The 20,907-nt window shown below is 40.7% G+C and overlaps 1 protein-coding gene across 2 annotated transcripts in view; it reads left to right on the top strand.

Moving 5' to 3' along the window:
* The first annotated feature begins 3 nt into the window (after window positions 1-3).
* Window positions 4-20,907, top strand: part of LOC123505573 (phosphoethanolamine N-methyltransferase-like) — a 22,750-nt gene continuing 1,846 nt past the window's right edge. The window contains exons 1-10 of one of the 2 annotated variants that reach the window (XM_045257051.1): window positions 4-173; window positions 2,451-2,642; window positions 4,058-4,192; window positions 4,692-4,849; window positions 8,958-9,094; window positions 9,285-9,446; window positions 9,660-9,848; window positions 9,999-10,121; window positions 20,345-20,453; window positions 20,592-20,746. In XM_045257051.1, the coding sequence (XP_045112986.1) occupies window positions 2,455-2,642; window positions 4,058-4,192; window positions 4,692-4,849; window positions 8,958-9,094; window positions 9,285-9,446; window positions 9,660-9,848; window positions 9,999-10,121; window positions 20,345-20,453; window positions 20,592-20,746 (1,356 nt within the window). In that variant the 5' untranslated portion in view covers window positions 4-173; window positions 2,451-2,454. Of the gene's footprint in view, window positions 174-196; window positions 326-2,450; window positions 2,643-4,057; window positions 4,193-4,691; window positions 4,850-8,957; window positions 9,095-9,284; window positions 9,447-9,659; window positions 9,849-9,998; window positions 10,122-20,344; window positions 20,454-20,591; window positions 20,747-20,907 lie in introns of those variants that run through there. The other variant, XM_045257050.1, reaches the window with a different exon arrangement.

The raw sequence follows: 20,907 nt of genomic DNA, 5'->3' as shown, positions 1-20,907 counted from the left end.
GGGCGATGCCTATACTCGCGTCATTTATGCAAGATCCTGGAAAGCTCGTACTTTTCATAGCTGTTTGGTGATCTAATTTTGCTAACCACGCGCAGTTTATCCCTCCCTGTAAAGACAAACTCTACAGGAGTCTAGAAGGCGAAAGAAAATCTCAGCGTGAGACTTCGTATCAGGTAAGTTGCTCCCACCTCGAGTGACTGGTCGCCGCGCTGCCGTGATCAATGGTGCCGTACATTTGTAAGTGCAAGGACTAGCCACTCAGTTCGTCTCTCAACGTCGAGCCGTTGGTGCACCTCTACGTTCAACAAGGTTTCAGATCATCACTGTGTGAGTTGCAGTGTGTCTTGGGATGTGCACACAAGTACACGCTCGCACGCACGCACGCACACACCCATGCAGGCACGCACGCACGCACACACGCACACACACACACACACACACACACACACACACACACACACACACACACACACACACACTCTCCACACACATGGCGGGACAAACATGAGTCAATACATTCCATAACTAATTCAAGCCTTCTAACATTATACTGAATATCACACTGGGTTACAAGGAATACTGTAGATGAATTTCTCCTTGAATAATTAAGAAACCGAAGTGAATGACAGTATCTCTTCATGTGTGAATACAAAAATACTGTATATACTGAAGTTCACTCTAAGATGCCGTGCAAGTACAGTATTACAGGGCCTCGTTCTTCGATAATCAACTGTGGTGGTGAATCATATACCTGAGCTATGGAGGCGTGCTTTGCTGCTATTGTGGTTTGAAGCGTGTTGTTGTGCTGGCTGTCCTGTGTTACTATAGTTGCGCGTTTCACTCGTTTCAAATATCCTCTCTTACTGCATGCCTGTGTTTCTCATCCACGCATGTTTCTTCAGACATTTTTTTCCCCAGTCTACTTTTTTCTTACTCCTCAATATTTTGGGATACTTCACTCTTCACCTTCTGCTATATATATATATATATATATATATATATATATATATATATATATATATATATATATATATATATATATATATATATATATATATATATATATATATATATATATATATATATATATATATATATATATATATATATATATATATATATATATATATATGTTATTCTTATTTTCCTAATCCACACTCATCTACAATATATATTTTCTATCTCATTCACGCCTTCATCGCTAATCTTCACTCTTTCATACCTTTCCTCGACACTCATATTCTTATTTCCATACACATTCACCACGAATCACAAAAGTCAATAAATGTGCAGGAGGTAATGAGGAGGAGAAATCCAAGCTCTACAATCGATCTTCAAGCCCGTGGCGCTCACATGTTAAGGATGAGTCATTCTTATGTAGTCACCGAAATTGCTATGTTGATGAATAATTCTGAGTAAGGAATGTAGCTAAGTGCGATAGTTTTCCATATGTTTAACCTTGGCGCAGGTAGTCACGACATAAAAGAACTGACGACAATCTTACAATATTTCCTTCATCATTCACGTTTTCAAAGAATCAAGACTTAACGTCTTCTTGAAATGAATTGGTATTTCGTTGTGTTACTCTACTTTTTAATGACTTCCTGAAGACTGTGTAATACACTGTCAATAAGACTTTGAACTTCAGCCCTATGCAGGAATGGTGGGGTGATGAATCATGGTGTGGCTGTACGTGCGAACGTGGCCACATCCATTTCCGTGTACGGAAAGGACTACTTTGCTGACGAAGATCATAAGGAAAGGGGTCTGATGCTAAGAAAAACGTAAAGAGTCCTTTCAAGTATTAAAGGTCCCTTAGAAAGCTTAGATGGTCTAAGCCCTAAGGTCTATGCATAAAGGCTTCTTATAATTAGCGACAAAGGTTCCTTTCACTACGGTTGATTCGGCACAACCCTTAAACTCCCTTTTATGAATTCAATATGCCAGAATATTCATAGTAAGTACATGATAAATGGGGACGAATGGTTGGTCTGCCAGGGTGGAACAATTTGTGGTGGAAGAAACTTTTGCTTTGTTATTACACACTCGCATGTTGAAATAATGCAGCTGTGTCATAAGTTAGATTAACAACTTACTCAATCAACTCGCAGGCCACGTGCTCGTCCAAGTGTTAAATGCCCCAATTTACGTTCGGGGCGTTTTTTAAAGCCTTGTTAAGTGTTTACTAAACGTGCTCCACAAAAAGCAGTGAGAGAGATTAACCTCTCCATGACGATCTATGGAAGTGGTGAAATATTAAGGGAATGAATAAGCTGATTCTTTGTGCTCACTTGGTTGTTCAGTCTCATTTTCAGATATAAAGATGGGGCTAATTAACTTTGCACTCCTATGAAAGCCTAAATTACTTTTAATTTGTAAGGTAAATGTTATTTATAGTATATGTGTAACCATGAGTACACATGTAAATAACACTTGGTTCTTCTCCCCAGCACCATGACCACCACGGACAACCAACTGATGCAGCAGCGGAAAGACTTTTGGTCTAAGCAGGAAGCGACAATCGTAGGCATGATCCAGACAGAGGGATACGAAAACATGGCTTCAGACGATGCAGACGAAATAATGGCCTACCTGCCGGATCTGAAAGGGAAGAAGGTGATTGACCTTGCTGCAGGCATCGGGTAAGGATCGCTTTATACTCTCATCTGGGCTTTTTCAAAGGCCACAAAGAAATTTTTTAAATTTTTTTCTAGGGTTATATTCCTATTGATGATGCACACTCAGGGTGTAACATGAGTTTCTGAGGATATTGCTACAGGTAAAAGTTTAAGATAATTTAATTCAAAATATTTCATACACATGAGCATTTTGAGGCGTTGTTTAGCTGTGATATGAAATTGAAGTGTGGCCCAGTGATAGGTACAACGCACGGACCATGCAGGCATATTTCCATGGCGGGATGTGTAGACCTAAATTTCCGTTGTTGAAATTGTAAATTATTCATTCATGACTTCTACAAGTTTTGAGGGTTTGCAGTATCCCATAACGAAACGAGTGATAACGTACTGATGATTTACCGATAAACATTACACTATAAGAGCATGGATGTAATAAACGACAAATAAAATGATAGGCTGTGCGGGAACATGCATTGCCTGCCCAAACAGTGAGTGGGAGAATAAAGAACAAATCAGCTGACTGATATTGAATCACACCCAATTTCCCTCCGAGACAGTAACAATGAATACGTTCAGATTATATTGCCAGTACACAACTGAATCTTGACCTTCACACCACAACTAAAAATCGTCTTAAATTGCATATATGCATAGAAAATTTTCGATTTAGATTAACCTGTACGCGGTCCTCTGGATATATTCTCAAATCGTATTTGAGCTTTCCTATATAATCATGAAAACATCCATGAAAAATCTACCAGCTCTCACTAGAGCCAGACAAAAAAATTGAACACACGGTTGCCGGGCTATACAGCCAGTGAGACTGAGATGCCATGAGGATCATACAGTTTGTTCTCATTGGACTTATTTGTGGTTCAAATCTGAGTAAATAGTTTGAGATATGAACGTGAAAACTTTGAAGAAGAGAGTTCATAATCTAAATAGAAAAATACAAAACAAAAGCTATCCTTGGTTCCTTTCAACATTCACCCTTCCCATCTCTCTCTCTCTCTCTCTCTCTCTCTCTCTCTCTCTCTCTCTCTCTCTGTGTAATAAATAATGTAGAGTCTTTGGACATTACGATGATTTTCGAAACAAAGCGGTATATTTTTTTACAACTGGTATAATGCACAATTTCATAACAAAGCAATGTAGTCTTCTGAAGCGACACTTAGAAATTAAATATTACAACTTGAAACTAGATCCTGTTTTCTGCAATACAAATTTACTGTGTTTCGTCACCTATTATTCATTGGCCCAAAAAGAAACACGCTCAATAACCAATTTAGAAGGAAAGGAAAAAATCTAAGGCGAAAAAAGAAAATAAGGTTCGTCAGTATAAACAATTAAAGGCTCGGAAACCACTGCCCAGCCACGGAACACTCGGTAGACAGTACTTGATCGTTGTTCTATTGCAGGCGGTTCACGGGTCGTCTGGCGAAGGTGGCAGCGCAAGTGACTGCGGTGGACGTTGCCGAATCGTTCATCAAGGAAAACCGAGCCAAGCACCAGCACCTCCGTCACGTCTCCTACATCTGTAACGATGTGGTCAAGTAAGGCAGGGGTGTTCGGGGGGGAGGGTAATGTCCATCTGTCCTGAGAGAAAAATTAATACTTACTCGTACTGCATATATTTTTTTTCAGCAAACATTAAAAAACCTCGATTACTTAATTTGAATTTCCATTTTTCTCTATGCCTTACAGGGTAGATACGTATTTGAATATGGACAATATTTGGCTGATACTTCCCGAATGATAAAGCTGAAGATGTACAGTACTGTAATGTGTCGAATATTTAATAAGGTTTAACATATGCCAAAAAAAAAAAAAAAAAAAAAAAAAATTATGATAAATATTACAAGTTTTAGTATACATTGCCCGGATAGTAATGGTTAGGGCAATGTATAGTTTTGTTGTAAGAATAGCAGGTGCATACCTGTAATTATTCTACACGAGATGAGGTGTTACTGCAGGTTAATTAGAGATCAGAAAGTGTTACTGGAGGTTCAGTGGAGGTCAGCAGGTGATGCTGATGAGGACTCTTCTTCTCAGTCTGGATCTGCCGGAGGGAAGCCTGGACGTGGTGTTCAGCAGTTGGCTCCTCAAGTATCTGAATGAGGACGAGCTGGACCGTTTTCTTCCTAAAGTCCTCAAGTGGCTCAGTCCAGGCGGCTACTTCTTCTTCCGCGAGTCTTGCTACCGTAGCGTGGGTGAGTCTGTGGCTGCGTCTGACTCACCCTATAGCTGTGATCCATGCAGTATTAACCATTTCTTTTGGATGAGAGATTGCAGGATGACTTTTATAATGAATTATTCTCAAAATACTAAGCAAGAGTTCTGAGAAGAAACGATAATTTACTCCCAGCGAGGTCTAACAACACTAGTTCAGGGGGTATTGTGAACTTCCCATTAAAGCTAGTTCTGATCTCGCTGAATGTTTCCCTTTGTGTCTCACAACTCAAGGGGACAGTCACAGACTGCCCTCTGAAGACAACTCTCCTTCTTCATACAAAACTACATGTACTTACCACACACACACACACACACACACACACACACACACACACACACACACACACACACACACACACACACACACACACACACACACCCTTCACTTAAAAAAAAATTCAAGATGGCGACTCCAAATCTAACTTCGGAGTTCCATTCTGAGAAGGGAACCAGAAATGCCTTAAGGTCGGACTGCTCTCTCGGTGGAGATCCAAAATGTCTTGACACCTCCCTCAACTTTTTCTTCATTAACTTCTGCAACATGCGCGGTCTTAGATCTAATTTTCAATCTGTAGAACACCACCTCTCCTCTACTAAATCTTATCTTCTTTTCCTCACCAAAACACAGCTGTATGAGGCATCTGACAATAGCCCCTTTTCTGTTCCTTCCTACTCTGTCCGCAGTTTCGCTCCAAAGCTGGATGTTGCGTCTATGTGCGCAACGACTTAACTTGCTCTCGTGCCCACGCTCTTGAATCTTCCGAGTTTTCCACCATCTGGCTTCGACTCAATAGTCACTCTCTAACTAAATTTATCTGTGCTGTCTATCTCTCCTCTAACTCCTCTGACTATAGTAAATTCTTTGACTATTTAACTTCCAAAGTGGAGCACATTCTGTCCCTCTACCCTTTCGCGGAGATCTCCATCCTTGGAGATTTCAATGTTCACCACCAGCTTTGGCTTTCCTCTCCTTCACTGACCATCCTGGTGAACTAGCCTTCAACTTTGCTATCCTCCATGACCTAGAGCAACTGGTGCAACACCCTACTCGTATTCCTGACCGTCTTGGAGATACACCCAACATTCTTGATCTTTTCCTCACCTCTAATCCTTCTGCTTATGCTGTTACTCTATCTTCTCCGTTGGGCTCCTCCGATCACAATCTCATTTCTGTATCTTGTCCTATTTCTCCAATTCCTTCTCAGGATCCCCAAAGCGGAGGTGCCTCTGGCGTTTTGTCTCTGCCAATTGAGGAGACCTAAGGAGGTATTATGCTGATTTTCCCTGGAATGATTACTGTTTCCGTGTCAGAGACCCATCTCTTTGTGCTGAACGCATAACAGAGGTGATAGTGTCTGGCATGGAGGTGTACATTCTTCATTCTTTTTCTGAACCTAAACCTTCTAAACCTTGGTTTAACACAGCCTGTTCTCCTGCTATACATGATAGAGAGGTTGCCCACAAAAGGTACTTGAGCCTTCCATCTCCTGAATCTCATACACTTTTTATTTCTGCTCGGAATCATGCCAAGTCTGTTCTTCAACTTGCCAAACACTCTTCATAAATAGAAAATGTCAGAATCTTTCAAACTCCAACTTCCCTCGTGACTTCTGGCATCTGGCCAAAAACATCTCCAATAACTTTACTTCTTCATTTTTTCCTCCTTTATTTCATCCTGATGGCACCACTGCCATCTCTTCTGTCTCTAAAGCTGAACTCTTCTCTCAAACCTTTGCTAACAACTCCACCTTGGATGATTCTGGGCTTGTCCTCCTCTCCTCCTCCCTCTGACTATTTCATGCCTACAATTAAGATTCTTCGTAATGATGTTTTCCATGCCCTCGCTGGCCTAAACCCTCGGAAGGCTTATGGACCTGATGGGGTCCCTCCTATTGTTCTCAAAACTGTGCTTCCGTGCTTGCACCTTGCCTGGCCAAACTCTTTCAACTATGTCTATCGACTTCTACCTTTCCTTCTTGCTGGAAGTTTGCCTACATTCAGCCTGTTCTTGAAAAGGGTGACCTCTCTAATTCCTCAAAGAACCGTCATATAGCTTTAATCTCTTGCTTGTCTAAAGTTTTTAATCTATCCTCAATAGAAAGATCCTTAAACATCTGTCACTTCACAATCTTCTATCTGATCGCCAGTATGGCTTCCGTCAAGATCGCTCTACTGGTGATCTTCTGGCTTTCCTTACTGAGTCTTGGTCATCCTCTTTTAGAGATTTTGGTGAAACTTTTGCTGTCGCGTTAGACATATCCAAAGCTTTCGGCAGAGTTTGGCACAAAGTTTTGACTTTCAAACTGCCCTCGTACGGTTTCTATCCTTCTCTGCAACTTTATCTCAAGTTTTCTTTCCGATCGTTCTATTGCAGCCTTGGTAGACGGCCACTGTTCTTCTCCTAAATCTATTAATAATGGTGTCCCTCAGGGTTCTGTCCTGTCACCCACTCTTTTCTATTATTCATTAATGACCTTCTTAACCAAACTTCTTGCCCTATCCACTCCTACGCTGATGATACCACCCTACATCTTTCCACGTCCTTTCAGAGACGACCAACCCTTCAGGAAGTCAACAGATCACGCAGGGACGCCACAGAACGCCTGACTTCTGATCTTTCTAAGATTTCTGATTGGGGCAGAGAAAACTTAGTAGTTTTCAATGCCTCAAAAACTCAATTCCTCCATCTATCAACTCGACACAACCTTCCAGACAACTATCCCTCTTCTTCAATGACACTCAACTGTCTCCCTCTTCCACACTGAATATCCTCGGTCTGTCCTTTACTCATAATCTTAACTGGAAACTTCACATCTCATCTCTTGCTAAAACAGCTTCTATGAAGTTAGGCGTTCTGCGGCGTCTCCGCCAGTTTTTCTCGCCCCTCCAACTGCTAACTCTGTACAAGGGCCTTATCCGTCCTTGTATGGATTACCCTTTGCATGTTTGGGGGGGGTGTTCCATTTATACAGCTTTATTAGATAGGGTGGAATCAAAAGCTTTTCGTCTCCTCAACTTCTTCCTGTGACTGACTGTCTTCAGCCTCTTTCTCACCACCGAAATGTTGCAACTCTTTCTATCTTTAATCGCTATTTTCATGCTAACTGTTCTACTGATCTTGCTAACTGCATTCCTCCCAGTCCTCCTGCGGCCTCGCTGCACAAGGCTTTCTTCTTCCTATCATCCCTATTCTGTCCAGTTCTCTAATACAAGAGTTAACCAGTATTCTCAATCATTCATAACTTTCACTGGTAAGCTCTGGAACTCTCTACCTGCTTCTGTATTTCTATCTTCCTACGACTTGACTTCTTTTAAGAGGGAGGTTTCAAGACATTTGTCCCTGACTTTTGGCTAACTCTTTCAAAACCTTTATGGAACTTGCATCTCCAGTGGGCTTTTTTTTTTTTTTCTAATATTTTATTGCCTTGACAGTTTTCCTTCTTGAGTAAAACGGAAAAAAAAAAAAAATCAAAAGCTTTTCGTTTTAATAACTTCTCTACTCTGACTGACTGTCTTCAATTTCTTTCTCACCGCAGCAATGTTGCATCTCTTGCTATATTCTATCGCTATTTTCATGGTTACTGCTCTTCTGATCTTTCTAACTGCATGCCTCCCCTCCTGCGGCCTCGCTGCAGAAGGCTTCCTTCTTCCTCTCACCCCTACCGTGTCCACTCTCTAATACAATCAATCATTGATACCTTTCTCTAGTAAACTCTGGAACTCCCTACCTGCTTTTGTATTTCCAACTTCCTATGACTTGATTGTATTTAAGAGGAAGGTTTCAAGAGATTTATCCTTTTTTTTTTTTACCAACTCTCCTAAACCTGCAAGGAAGCTGCTAACTAAGTGGACCCTTTTTTTCATTTTATTTTGCCCTTGATCAGCTTTCCTCTTTTACAGTACATTAAAAAGTGCCCTACCACCGCACAAACTAGCCAATCGCACCACTGCCACTAAATGTTGCATAGTGGCGAAAGACTGAGTTGCAGTGCACCCAACCGTTTTAATTTAGAGGGAATGAAAGTCAAGCTGTCACCAAGTGCTTTAGTGTTGAAGGATGAAAATAACATCCACACTGCTTCGCAGGAACGATACACTCAGATGAGAACCCGTCCATCTTCCGACGGCCTGAGGATTACGTGAGCCACGTGCTGAAGGCCCGCGACGCTGAGCGTTCCGCCTTCACCCTCCTGCGCTGCAAGAATATCCTCGCTTACATAAACGTAGATTTGACTTTGTACCCATAGACTATCCTTGATGCCAATACGAAAGGCTTATGATGGTGTCTTGGTAGATGGCGTGTGCACTGATTATGAACATTTTGACAACATAATCGTACACAATTTTATTCCAGAGAGAAAAGAAAAACGAATTCCTGACGTGTAACGTGTTTAATGTGTCGCTTTGTTGCAGTATAAGAACGCAGCCAATCAGGTGTGCTTCCTAGCCAAGAAGGTGAGCGAAGGAGAGGTGGAATGCCCGTCGGAGCCTCGCCAGCACATCGTGTGCCCACTGGGTGCCTCCCTGCCTGACGATGGTGCCAAAGACGCCCTAGGAGGGGAGTCTTCCACGAAAGTATGACAAGTATACTGTTTTCACTTACAGAGGAGGGAAGTGCCTGGATCTGAGACGAGAATAACTATTGTACTGACACTATACCGCTTAATATTTTCCGCTTGATTCCTTCATTTCATGAATTTTCTTTTATACGAAGGATTGTAATCTCATTAACTGTTATGGATATACACGCTACTTCTGAACATTCTTCCGTCTTTCTGTCACATGCAGACGTTCTGTGCCCGGCTTGGGCTGCGGGCGGGGAGGCGGGTGTTGGTGGTGGGCTGCGGGGAGGGCGACTCGGCAGAGTTCCTGGTGAGCCATTATCAAGTGACGGCACATGGCGTTGATCGTTGCCACTCCAAGGTTATGGCGGCTATTGGACGGCAGATGAAGCTCGACGACAACAACAGACAGAAGGTGAAACAAAGAACTAGGAAAGCAACGGACAAGAATGTGACAAATGATTCAACACTTAAAAACAATCATTGTTGAAAATCAGTTACTTGAGTTTGGTAGTAGAGAAACAGGACAAATATTTCACTCTCTTATATCTCCGTTCTTTGGCAGCTGCATTTCGAAGGCGGGTGTCTGATGCAGCTGGACCGGGATGACGACTCTTACGACGTGATCTACTGCCGCGAGGCGCTGCACCTCCTGCCACGCAAACAGGAAGTGTTTACCAAGTTCTACGTAAGTGATTCCTTTCTCTTTTGCTAAGTGACCTGAGAAATGGCTGATATATATATATATATATATATATATATATATATATATATATATATATATATATATATATATATATATATATATATATATATATATATATATATATATAACTCTCCTCTATCTCATAAAACTGCATGCATTTATACTACACACACTTCCTTCACTCAAAATTAAAAACTGGCAGGGACTCCTAATCCAGCCTCGGAGTCCCTTTCTGGGGAGGGGACCATAAATGTCCCCGGGTCGGATTGCTCTTCAGGTAGCGACCCAAAATGTCTTGACACCTCCCTCAACTTTTTCTTCATTAACTTCTGCGACATTCGCGGTCTTAGATCTAATTTCCAATCTGTAGAACACCACTTCTCCACTAATAAACCTCATCTTCTTTCCCTCAGCAAAACATAGCTGTCTGAGATAACTGATAATAGCCCCTTTCCTGTTCCCTCCTGCTTTCTTTATCCTCATTTTCGTTCCAAAGCTGGATGTTGTGTCTATGTGTGCAAATATTTGACTTGCTCTCGTGCCCATGCTCTCGAATCTTCCGAGTTTTCCATCATCTGGCTTCGACTCAATAGTCACTCTAACTAAATTTATCTGTGCTGTCTATCTCTCCCCTAACTCCTCGGACTATTTAACTCCATCCTTGGAGATTTCAATGTTTACCACCAGCATTGCCTTTCCTCTCCCTTCACTGACCATCTCGGTGAACTAGCCTTCAACTTTGCTATCCTCCATGACCTAGAGCAGGGGTTCTCAACCTTTTTATCGTTAAGAACCCCCTGAGTTATAAGACCATCTACCAGTACCCCCAGTATTGTCACAGGGAACATGGAACTCAATATGCAATGGCACTGCAAAGGATTTTATTAGATCAGCCATCTAAGTACCCCTGGAAATCTTCTTATGAACCCCCTGTGGTTTCGCGCTGTCAGGATGGCCACTGTCCATGAGCTAACATCATTAGGTCTCTATGACGCTGAAGACGTCTATGCAGAACGGTTTGGTTGGCAATAGACAATCTCATTATCAGACTTTGATTTCTAAGTTATGAAAATAATCTCATTTACGGGGCTTCATAGGTTCATGGTGTCTTGTAGTCTACTTACTAACCTAGAAGGAAAGAAAATATCAAACTAACTTCGAGCTATCAATTGAGGAAGAAGTAATCTTTGTCCCAGGAATAGAGCAAGATGGTATATAAAAAACACAATGCATAGTTATAACCTAACTCTACTATTATAGCGTTTTTTGTCGTAGATACATGTTTAGAAATACTTTACCTATCTTGATATCTCCTTACGTGACAAAAGAATATCCAAAAATATACGATATGCAGTTGACCATCTTTTCTGTGAAATATTACGATATCTGTTGAATCTGGCAACTTCAACGGGAGTTTGGGTCCTCTCCTAGTGTTTCCTTATGATTGAAACATTGATATTTACACGTCATTGTGATCAGGGAAATAAAGAAAACTAAGTTTGCTTTTTTCTAAGAGCATGAAATAGAAAAATTTATGTTTACAAATAGCAATAGCTACACAACTACCATTGGTCTACTGTTTCTATCCAGTTACCTACAAACACGTACACATTCACGGCAGCAACATGCAAAGTACACTAAATACTCCGGAGCAAAGCTGCCTCACCTTGTTTCATTAATCAGCTAACTCTTGCACACTTTCACACCAAAGCTATTTTTCATTTACCATCGACGATTTTATATTCGAATCAAAATTAAAACGACGATTGAGAACTTTCGGCCTAAAGATGTTTGAGGGCCGTGACGGCCTTGGGCGCCGCACGGGGGAAGGAGGTGGCCGTCGGGTCCGGCCTGGGGCCCAAGGCAGGAACTGGCTGCAGGTCCTGCTTTTCCTTGGTGGCCTCAAGCTTCACTACTAGTCGTCCACTTGCAGCGCATCACACTAGGCAAGGGTCGCCATAAGCAAGAGATCAATGTCTACCACTCACCGGATGGTACCGTGAGGGGCCCTAAAGGGGTGATAAGGGCTCCTTGCATAGAATATGATGGTGAGTGGTGTGTACGGGACCTCTGCTTATAATGACACCGGGCTGAACAACTCGCCATGAACGAGGGCACGCTGTGCGCCATGAGCCAGGCACTGACAGTACCAGTGGTCCTTTACGTTAGGTTAGGTTAGGTTAGATTAGGTTAGGTTAGGTTAGGTAAAAAGGACTCACTTCATGACAGCGTTTGGGGAGTGGTGTGTGGCGGGTCATTGCTCATGGCGACCTGTGTGAGGCATTGCAAGGTTGCATCGTCACTGCTCTCATAACCACGGGACTGGGGTTGACCCTTTCTGGGTAAAAAGTTTCGTCCCAGTACCTGTGTAGGTAATAATACTTTGGATCGTTTCGCCATCGCCATCGCCGCACCGTTAGCCTCGATAAACGGATCGTTATCCTCAACAAACACATCTGTACCGTGGACACTGGAATCGCAACCTGTCGTGGAATCCCATTGTTAGCGTGGACTCATTTTCCTTCGCGGCTTCAAGCTCACTGATTGTTGTCAACTTGCAGCGCCTCATACTAGGCAAGGCGTCGCCTTAAGCAGGGTGCCGTGTCTACCGTCCATCAGATGATGCCGTGAGGGGCCTTTAAGGGGTGATAAGGGCTCCTTGCATAGAGTCTGGTGGTGAGTGGTGTGTACAGGACCTCTGCTTATAATGACATCGGGCTGAACAACTCGCCATGAACGAGGGCACGCTGTGCGCCATGAGCCAGGCACTGACCGTACCAGTGGTCCTTTACGGGGTGAAAAGGACTCACTGACAGTGTTTGGGGAGTGGAGTGTGGCGGGTTATGCTCATGGCTACCCGTGTGAGGCGCAGTAAGGTGGCAGCGTCACTCTCCTCGCACTCACGGGTCTGGGGTGAACTCTTACGGGGTGAAAGGGTTCGCCCCAGTACCTGTGTAGGCAAGTGAACTTCAATTGCGTCGCAGTGAGGTGGCAGCGCCACTCTCCTCGCACCTAAGGGTGTGGGTGGATCCTTACGGGTGAAAGGGTTCATCCCAGTACCTGTGTAGGCAAGTGGACTTCAATTGCAGCGCAGGAAGGTGGCAGCGTCACTTTACTCGCACTCAAGGGTGTTGGGTGGATCCTTACGGGGTGAAAGGGTTCGTCCCAGTACCTGTGTAGGCAAGTGGACTTCAATATTGTGTCTTGAAATCGCATCGTGAGGACTGGAACCGCATCGACATCGTGGAAACCCGCATCGTTCCCGTGGAAACTGGAATTGCATCTTGATCGTGGAAACTCGCATTATTATCTTGGAAACTGGAAGGGCATCTTTATCATGGAAAGGCATCGTCATTTTGGAAACTTGCATCGCTATCGAGGAAACTGGAATGCCATTGTTATCTTGGAAACTCGGAGCGCTATCGAGGAATCTGGAATCAAATCTTATCGTACACACTGTTATCGTGGAAGCTCTCGTGATCGTCGTTCGTTTCGTTATCTCTGAATTACTTAATTAGTCTTGGTATTATTATTAGCTTCCGTAATAATAGAGATGTTGGTCATTTTATCTTATCTTTTTACTGTATTTTTTTCAGGGTACAGTTTAGTGTTCTTCAACCTTTTCTAAATTCGTGCACCTTTTCGAGAAGCAAGGAGGACTATAAAAGAAATGCATCAATATTCGTAATTTTCCCTACTTTAAGACTGAAAATCGATAGATAACATTATTGAATATCTACCTGAAGCTACAGTTTTTAGTCCTAAACAGTCGCTATATAGAGCGAAATGTACTATAAACAAAATGCCACATCTCAAACACATTAGGCCCGTGTTCCGTCGGAGTGTAATATATTACTATTGTGAATAAATCGCAATACTTTGATTAATATCAATAGGAGAGGACCCAAACTGTCACAATTTCAGTGTTCGCAGGAGAGAGTCAGTATCGTCTCGCGGTACAGAGTAATCGTCTCTAAACACTGTATTACGATGTATCTATTGATTTGCCAGGGTTTTACTCCTACCAGTATTTTTCTGTTCTTATTCTACCATGGTATTTCTTTATAGTTACTTGAGTTTATACGACTGACATCATAATATAGAGCAAAACATAATTGTCTGGTGTACCAAGATCTTTCATTTCTAGAGACTTAAAGACAGCACGGAACCTTAACACACATTTCACCTCGCTTCTGCACAGGTTAATTCTTCTTCTTCTCAACCTTTTAATGTGATGTACCCTCGAAGTCTTTCAGTATTGATCACGTACCCTTACCCACAATGCAGCGTCAGGAAGGGTAACAATAAATGCATGGTTTATTGACTTAGTTTATTAAGTTTAAATTGTGTTATATATGTGGAGCAGACACAATTTTTAATTAATATTAGTATGTTTCTATGAGGTAGTGTCGATAGGAACTGGTACCTCACAGGGAGACACTATATGTGACTAACATACAACGCATTTACCAAAAAGGAACTATATCAGACAATTTTCGATCATTATGGCAGTGAACTAGTGTTGCTTGCAGCTAGTTGCAACTTGTAACTAGTAACAGTGATAAATAAGTCACTGTGTGTGTGAATAACATATAAGATAAGAAATCGGAACAAATATTATAGGTTTGCAAGGTTGTGTGGTAACTGTACTCGTAATCCAAGAGAGCTTCCTCTCAAGTGATATAACTCCAAGAGTTTCCTTGTTAACGTTGTTAACGTGTCCTGGTTCTAGTGAAGGACACATTGTATACTACAAACGAATTTGCTGCTATCTAAAACTGAAGCATTTTGAGAAACTCGCCACGTACCCCAAAAATTCCTCTCACGTACCCCTGGGGGTACGCGTACCCCAGGTTGAGAACCCCTGACCTAGAGTAACTGGTGCAACACCTTACTCGTATTCCTGACCGTCTTAGAGATACGCCCAACATTCTTGATCTTTTTCACCTCCAATCTTTCTGATTATGCTGTTACTCTATCTACTCCGTTGGGTTCCTCCGATCACAACCTCATATCTGTATCTTGTCCAATTTCTACAATCACTCCTCATGATCCCTGGGATGATTACTGTTTCCGCGTCAGAGACCCGTCTCTGTGTGGTGAACGCATAACACTGGTGATAGTGTCTTGCATGGAGGCTTACATTCCTCATCCTTTTTCTCAAACTAAACCTTTTAAACCTTGGTTTAACACAGTCTGCTCTCGTACTATATATGATAGAGAGGTTGCCCACAAAAGGTACTTGAGCCTTCCATCTCCTGAATCTCATACACTTTTTATTTCTGCTCGGAATCATGCCAAGTCTGTTCTTCAACTTGCCAAATACTCCTTCATAAATAGAAAATGTCAAAATCTTTCAAACTCCAACTCCCCTTGAGACTTCTGGAATCTGACCAAAAACATCTCCAATAACTTTACTTCTTCATCTTTCCCTCCTTTATTTCATCCTGACGGCACATCTGCCATCATGTCTGTCTCTAAAATTCAACTCTTCTCTCAAACCTTTGCTAATAATTCCATCTTGGATAATTCTGGGCTTGTCCCTCCCTCTCGTCCTCTCTCTAAATATTTCATCTTTCAATTAAAGTTCTTCATAATGACGTTTTCCATGCTCTCGCTGATCTAAACCCTCGGTAAGTTTATGGACCTGATGGGGTCCCTCTTATTGTTCTCAAAAACTGTGCTTCCGTGCTTACACCTTGCCTGGCCAAACTCTTTCAACTGTGTCTATCTTCATGCTGGAAGTTTGCCTATATTCAGCCTGTTCCTAAAAGAGGTGGTCGTTCTAATCCCTCAAACTACCGCTCTATGCTTTAATCTCATGCTTGTCTTAAGTTTTTGAATCTATCCTTAATTGAAAGATTATTAAACATGTCTGATCGCCAGTATGGCTTCCGTCAAGGTCACTCTACTGGTAATCTTCTGTTTTTTTTTCTGAGTCTTGGTCATCCTCTTTTAGAGATTTGGTGAAACTTTTGCTGTCGCGTGTTAGACATATCAAAATCTTTCGATAAGGTCTGGCACAAATTCTGATTTCAAAACTACCATCTTACGGTTTCTTTCCATCTCTCTGCAACTTTATCTCAAGTTTCCTCTCCGACCGTTCTATTGCAGCTGTGATAGACGGCCACTGTTCTTCTCCTAAATCTACTAACGGTGGTGTTCCTCAGGGTTCTGTCCTATCACCCACTCTCTTTCTATTATTCAATAATGATTTTCTTAACCAAACTTTTTGTCCTATCCACTCCTACGTTAATGATACAACCCTACATTTTTCCACGTCTTTTCAGAGACGACCAACCCTTCAGGAAGTCAACAGATCACGCAAAGACACCACAGAACGCCTGACATCTGATCTTTCTAAGATTTCTGACTGGGGCAGAGAAAATTTAGTAGTGTTCAGTGGCTCAAAAACTCAACCCTTCCATCTATCAAGCTTCCAGACAACTGTTCCCTTTTCTTCAATGACACTCAGCTGCCCCAATCTTCTACACTGAATATGCTCGATCTCTTCTTTACTCATAATCTAAACTGGAAACTTCATATTTCATATCTTGCTAAAACAGCTTCTATGAAGTTAGGCGTTCTGCGGCGTCTCCGCCAGTTTTTCTCGCCCCTCCAGCTGCTAACTCTGTACAAGGGCCTTACTCGTCCTTGCATGGAGTACTCTTCGCATGTTTTGTAGGGTTCCACTCACAGAGTTTTGTTAGATAGGATGGAATCAAAAGCTTTTCGTCTCATCAACTTCAATTTTCTTAGTGACTGTCTTTAGCCTTTTTCTCACCGCCGAAATGTTGTATTTCTTGCTATCTTATATCGCTATTTTCATGCAAACTGCCCTATTGATCTTGCTAAATGCATGCCTCCCCTCCTTCTGCGGCCTCGCTGCACAAGGCTTTCTTCTTCCTCTCATTCCTAATCTTTCCAACTCTCTAATACAAGAGTTAACCAGTACTTTCAATCATTCATACCTTTCTTTGGTAAACTCTGAAACTCCGTACCTGCTTCTGTATTTCCATTTTCCTACGACTTGACTTCTTTTAAGAGGCAGGTTTCAAGACATTTGTCCCTGAATGTTCGATAGCTCATTTGATCTTTAAGGAAACTGGCAATCCAGTGGGCCATTTTTTTTTCAATTTTTTGTCGCCCTTGGCCAGCATCCCTTCTTTTGTAATAAAAAAAAAAACACACACACACACACAACACACACATATATATATATATATATATATATATATATATATATATATATATATATATATATATATATATATATATATATATATATATATATATATATATATATATATATATATATATATATATATATATATATATATATATATATATATATATATATATATATGTGTGTGTGTGTATAGGGAGGTATTTGTGTGATGTTCGATAGCTCATTTGATCTTTAAGGAAACTGGCAATGTGTGTTTTTTTGTCAATTTTTGTCGCCCTTGGCCAGCATCCCTTCTTTTGTAAAAAAAAAAAAAAAAAAAAAAAATATATATGTATATATATATATATATATATATATATATATATATATATATATATATATATATATATATATATATATATATATATATATATATATATATATATATATATATATGTGTGTGTGTGTGTGTGTGTGTGTGTGTGTGTGTGTGTGTGTGTGTGTGTGTGTGTGTGTGTGTGTGTGTGTGTGTGTGTGTGTGTGTGTGAGAGAGAGAGAGAGAGAGAGGAGAACTGCTGAGGGCAAAAAAAAAAAAAACAATTAGAAAAAAAGGCCCACTGAAATTGTTGTCTCCAAAAAAGATCGAAAGAATCAGTCAAAAGCCAGGGACAAATGTCTTGACACCTCTCTCTTAAAAGAAGTTAAGTCGTAGGAAGATGGAAATACAGAGGCAGGTAGGTAGTTCCAGAGTTTACCAATGAAAGGTATGAATGATTGAGAATACTGGTTAACTCTTATATTAGAGGACTGGACAGAATAGGGACGAGAGGAAGAAGAAAGCCTTGTGCAGCGAAGCCGCAGGAGGACTGGGAGGCAAGCAGTTAACAAGATCAGTAGAACAGTTAGAATGAAAATAATGATAAAAAATAGAAAAAGATGCAACATTTCGGCGGTGAGAAAGAGGCTGAAGACAATCAGAGGAGGGTAGTTGATGAGACGAAAAGCTTTTGATTCCACCTTATCTAATAAAGCTGTGTGAGAGGAACCCCTCAAACATGAGAAGAGTACTCCATATTTAGTAAGGTATGATATGTGAAATTTCTAGTTAAGATTATGAGTAAAGGACAGACCGAGGATATTTAGTGTGGAAGAAGAAGACAATTGAGTGTCATTCAAAAAGGGGGGTATAGTTGTGTCGAGTTGATAGAAGAAGGAGTTCTTGAGGCATTGAAAGCTACTGAGTTTTCTATGCCCCAGTCAGAATCTTAGAGAGATCACAAGTCAAGCGTTCAGTGGCGGCCCTGCGTGATCTGTTAACTTCCTGAAGGGTTGATCGTCTCTGAAAGGACGTGGAAAGATGTAGAGAGGTATCATCAGTGTAGGAGTGGATAGGGCAAGAAGTTTTATTAAGAAGGTCATTAATGAATAATAGAAAGAGATTTGGTGATAGGACAGAACTTTGAGGAACACCAGTGTTAATAGATTTAGGATAAGAACAATGGACGTCTACCATGGCTGCAATAGAACGGTCGGAAAAGAAACTTGAGTTAAAGTTGCAAACAGAAAGATAGAAATCGTAGGATGGCAGTTTTGAAATCAAATGAAATCAAAGTTTTGTGCCAGACTCTGTTTCACCGAAATCCCTAAAAGAGGATGACCAAGATTCAATAAGGAACACCAGAAGATTACCAGTAGAGCGACCTTGACGGAAGCCATACTGGCAATCAGATAGAAGATTGTGAAATGACATATGTTTAAGAATCTTCCTATTGAGGATAGATTAAAAAACTTTAGATAAGCAAAATATTAAAGTTATAGGGCGGTAGTTTGAGGGATTAGAACAGTCACCCTTTTAAGGAACAGGCTGAATGTAGGCAAACTTCCAGCAAGCAGGAAAGGTAGAAGTCGATAGACATAGTTGGAAGTGTTTGGCCAGGCAAGGTGCAAGCATGGAAGCACAGTTTTTGAGAACAACAGGAGGGACCCCATCAGGACCGAGGGTTTAGCCCAGAGAGGGCATGAAAAACATCATTATGAAGAATTTAGATTGAAGACATGAAATAGTCAGAGGGAGGATTAGAGGGACGGACAAGCCCAGAATGATCCAAGGTGGAGTTTTTAGCAAAGGTCTGAGAAAAGAGTTGAGCTTTAGAAACAGATGAGTTGACAGTGGTGCCATCAGGATGAAATAAAGGAGGGAAGATGAAAAAGTAAAGTTATTGGAGATGATTTTGGCCAGATGCCAGAAGTCACGAGGGAAGTTAGAGTTTGAAAGATTTTGACATTTTCTATTTACGAAGGAATGTTTTGCAAGTTGAAGAACATACTTGGCATGATTCCGGGCAGAAATATAAAGTGCATGTGATTCAGGAGATGGAAGGCTAAAGTACAGTTTGGGGACAACTTCTCTATCATGTAAAGCACGAGAACAGGCTGTGTTAAATCAAAGTCTAAAAGGTTTAGTTTGAGAAAAAAGAATGAGGAATGTACGCCTCCATGCCATACACTATCACATCCGTTATGCGTTCAGAATATATATATATATATATATATATATATATATATATATATATATATATATATATATATATATATATATATATATATATATATATATATATATATATATATATATATATATATATATATATATATATATATATATATATATATATATATATATATATATATATATATATATATATATATATATATATATATATATATATATATATATATATATATATATATATATATATATATATATATATATATATATATATATATATATATATATATATATATATATATATATATATATATATATATATATATATATATATATATATATATATATATATATATATATATATATATATATATATATATATATATATATATATATATATATATATATATATATATATATATATATATATATATATGATCTCTGTAGTTTTTGGTCATTCTGTCTTTTTAAAAATAAAAGAAAGTTATGCTCCTGACGCTGGTGCACTCCTTCCCTCTTTCCCTACAGAGGTGGCTACGCAAAGGCGGAATTCTCTTCATCACCGACTACACCAGCGGCTCCTCCGCCCCGTCCACCGACGAAGCCTCCACCTGCACCCACGCCCACACCTTGCCTGGTAGCTCCCGCAGCCATATTGTATGAGTTATGGGGGATGGGGAGGCTCAGTAGCTGCCCTGCTATATAGAAAGGTCAACATGTACTTGTTCGATGATATCAAAAATGAAACTAGTATTCCTGATGTTCCTCACACTAGTATGCCACCTGGAGTCGCCTGATGCCTTGGCCATGAAGCTGCGGGAGGTGGGCTTCAAGGGTGTGACAACCAAGGACCTCTCACAGGAGCTAACCAAGATTCTTATTAAGGAGCAGGGCGACTTGGGCACTAGTAGCTCCGATGGGAATTATAAGGTAACGTGATCAGGCTACCATCATTCATAACACCACAAACTGTGCGGTGTGTTCATTCGACAGACCAGTGTTATGTGAGTGTAAGCATGGTACAATAACTTTTTTGATGTTTCTCGTTATTGTACCATGAGTGTAACACTGTGCACTGCGATGCTGTATGA

Source organism: Portunus trituberculatus, chromosome 18 (assembly GCF_017591435.1).
Source record: "Portunus trituberculatus isolate SZX2019 chromosome 18, ASM1759143v1, whole genome shotgun sequence".
Taxonomy (NCBI): Eukaryota; Metazoa; Arthropoda; class Malacostraca; order Decapoda; family Portunidae; genus Portunus; species Portunus trituberculatus.
Note: the sequence above shows the minus strand (reverse complement) of the source record. Positions and strands in the feature narration are given on the sequence as shown.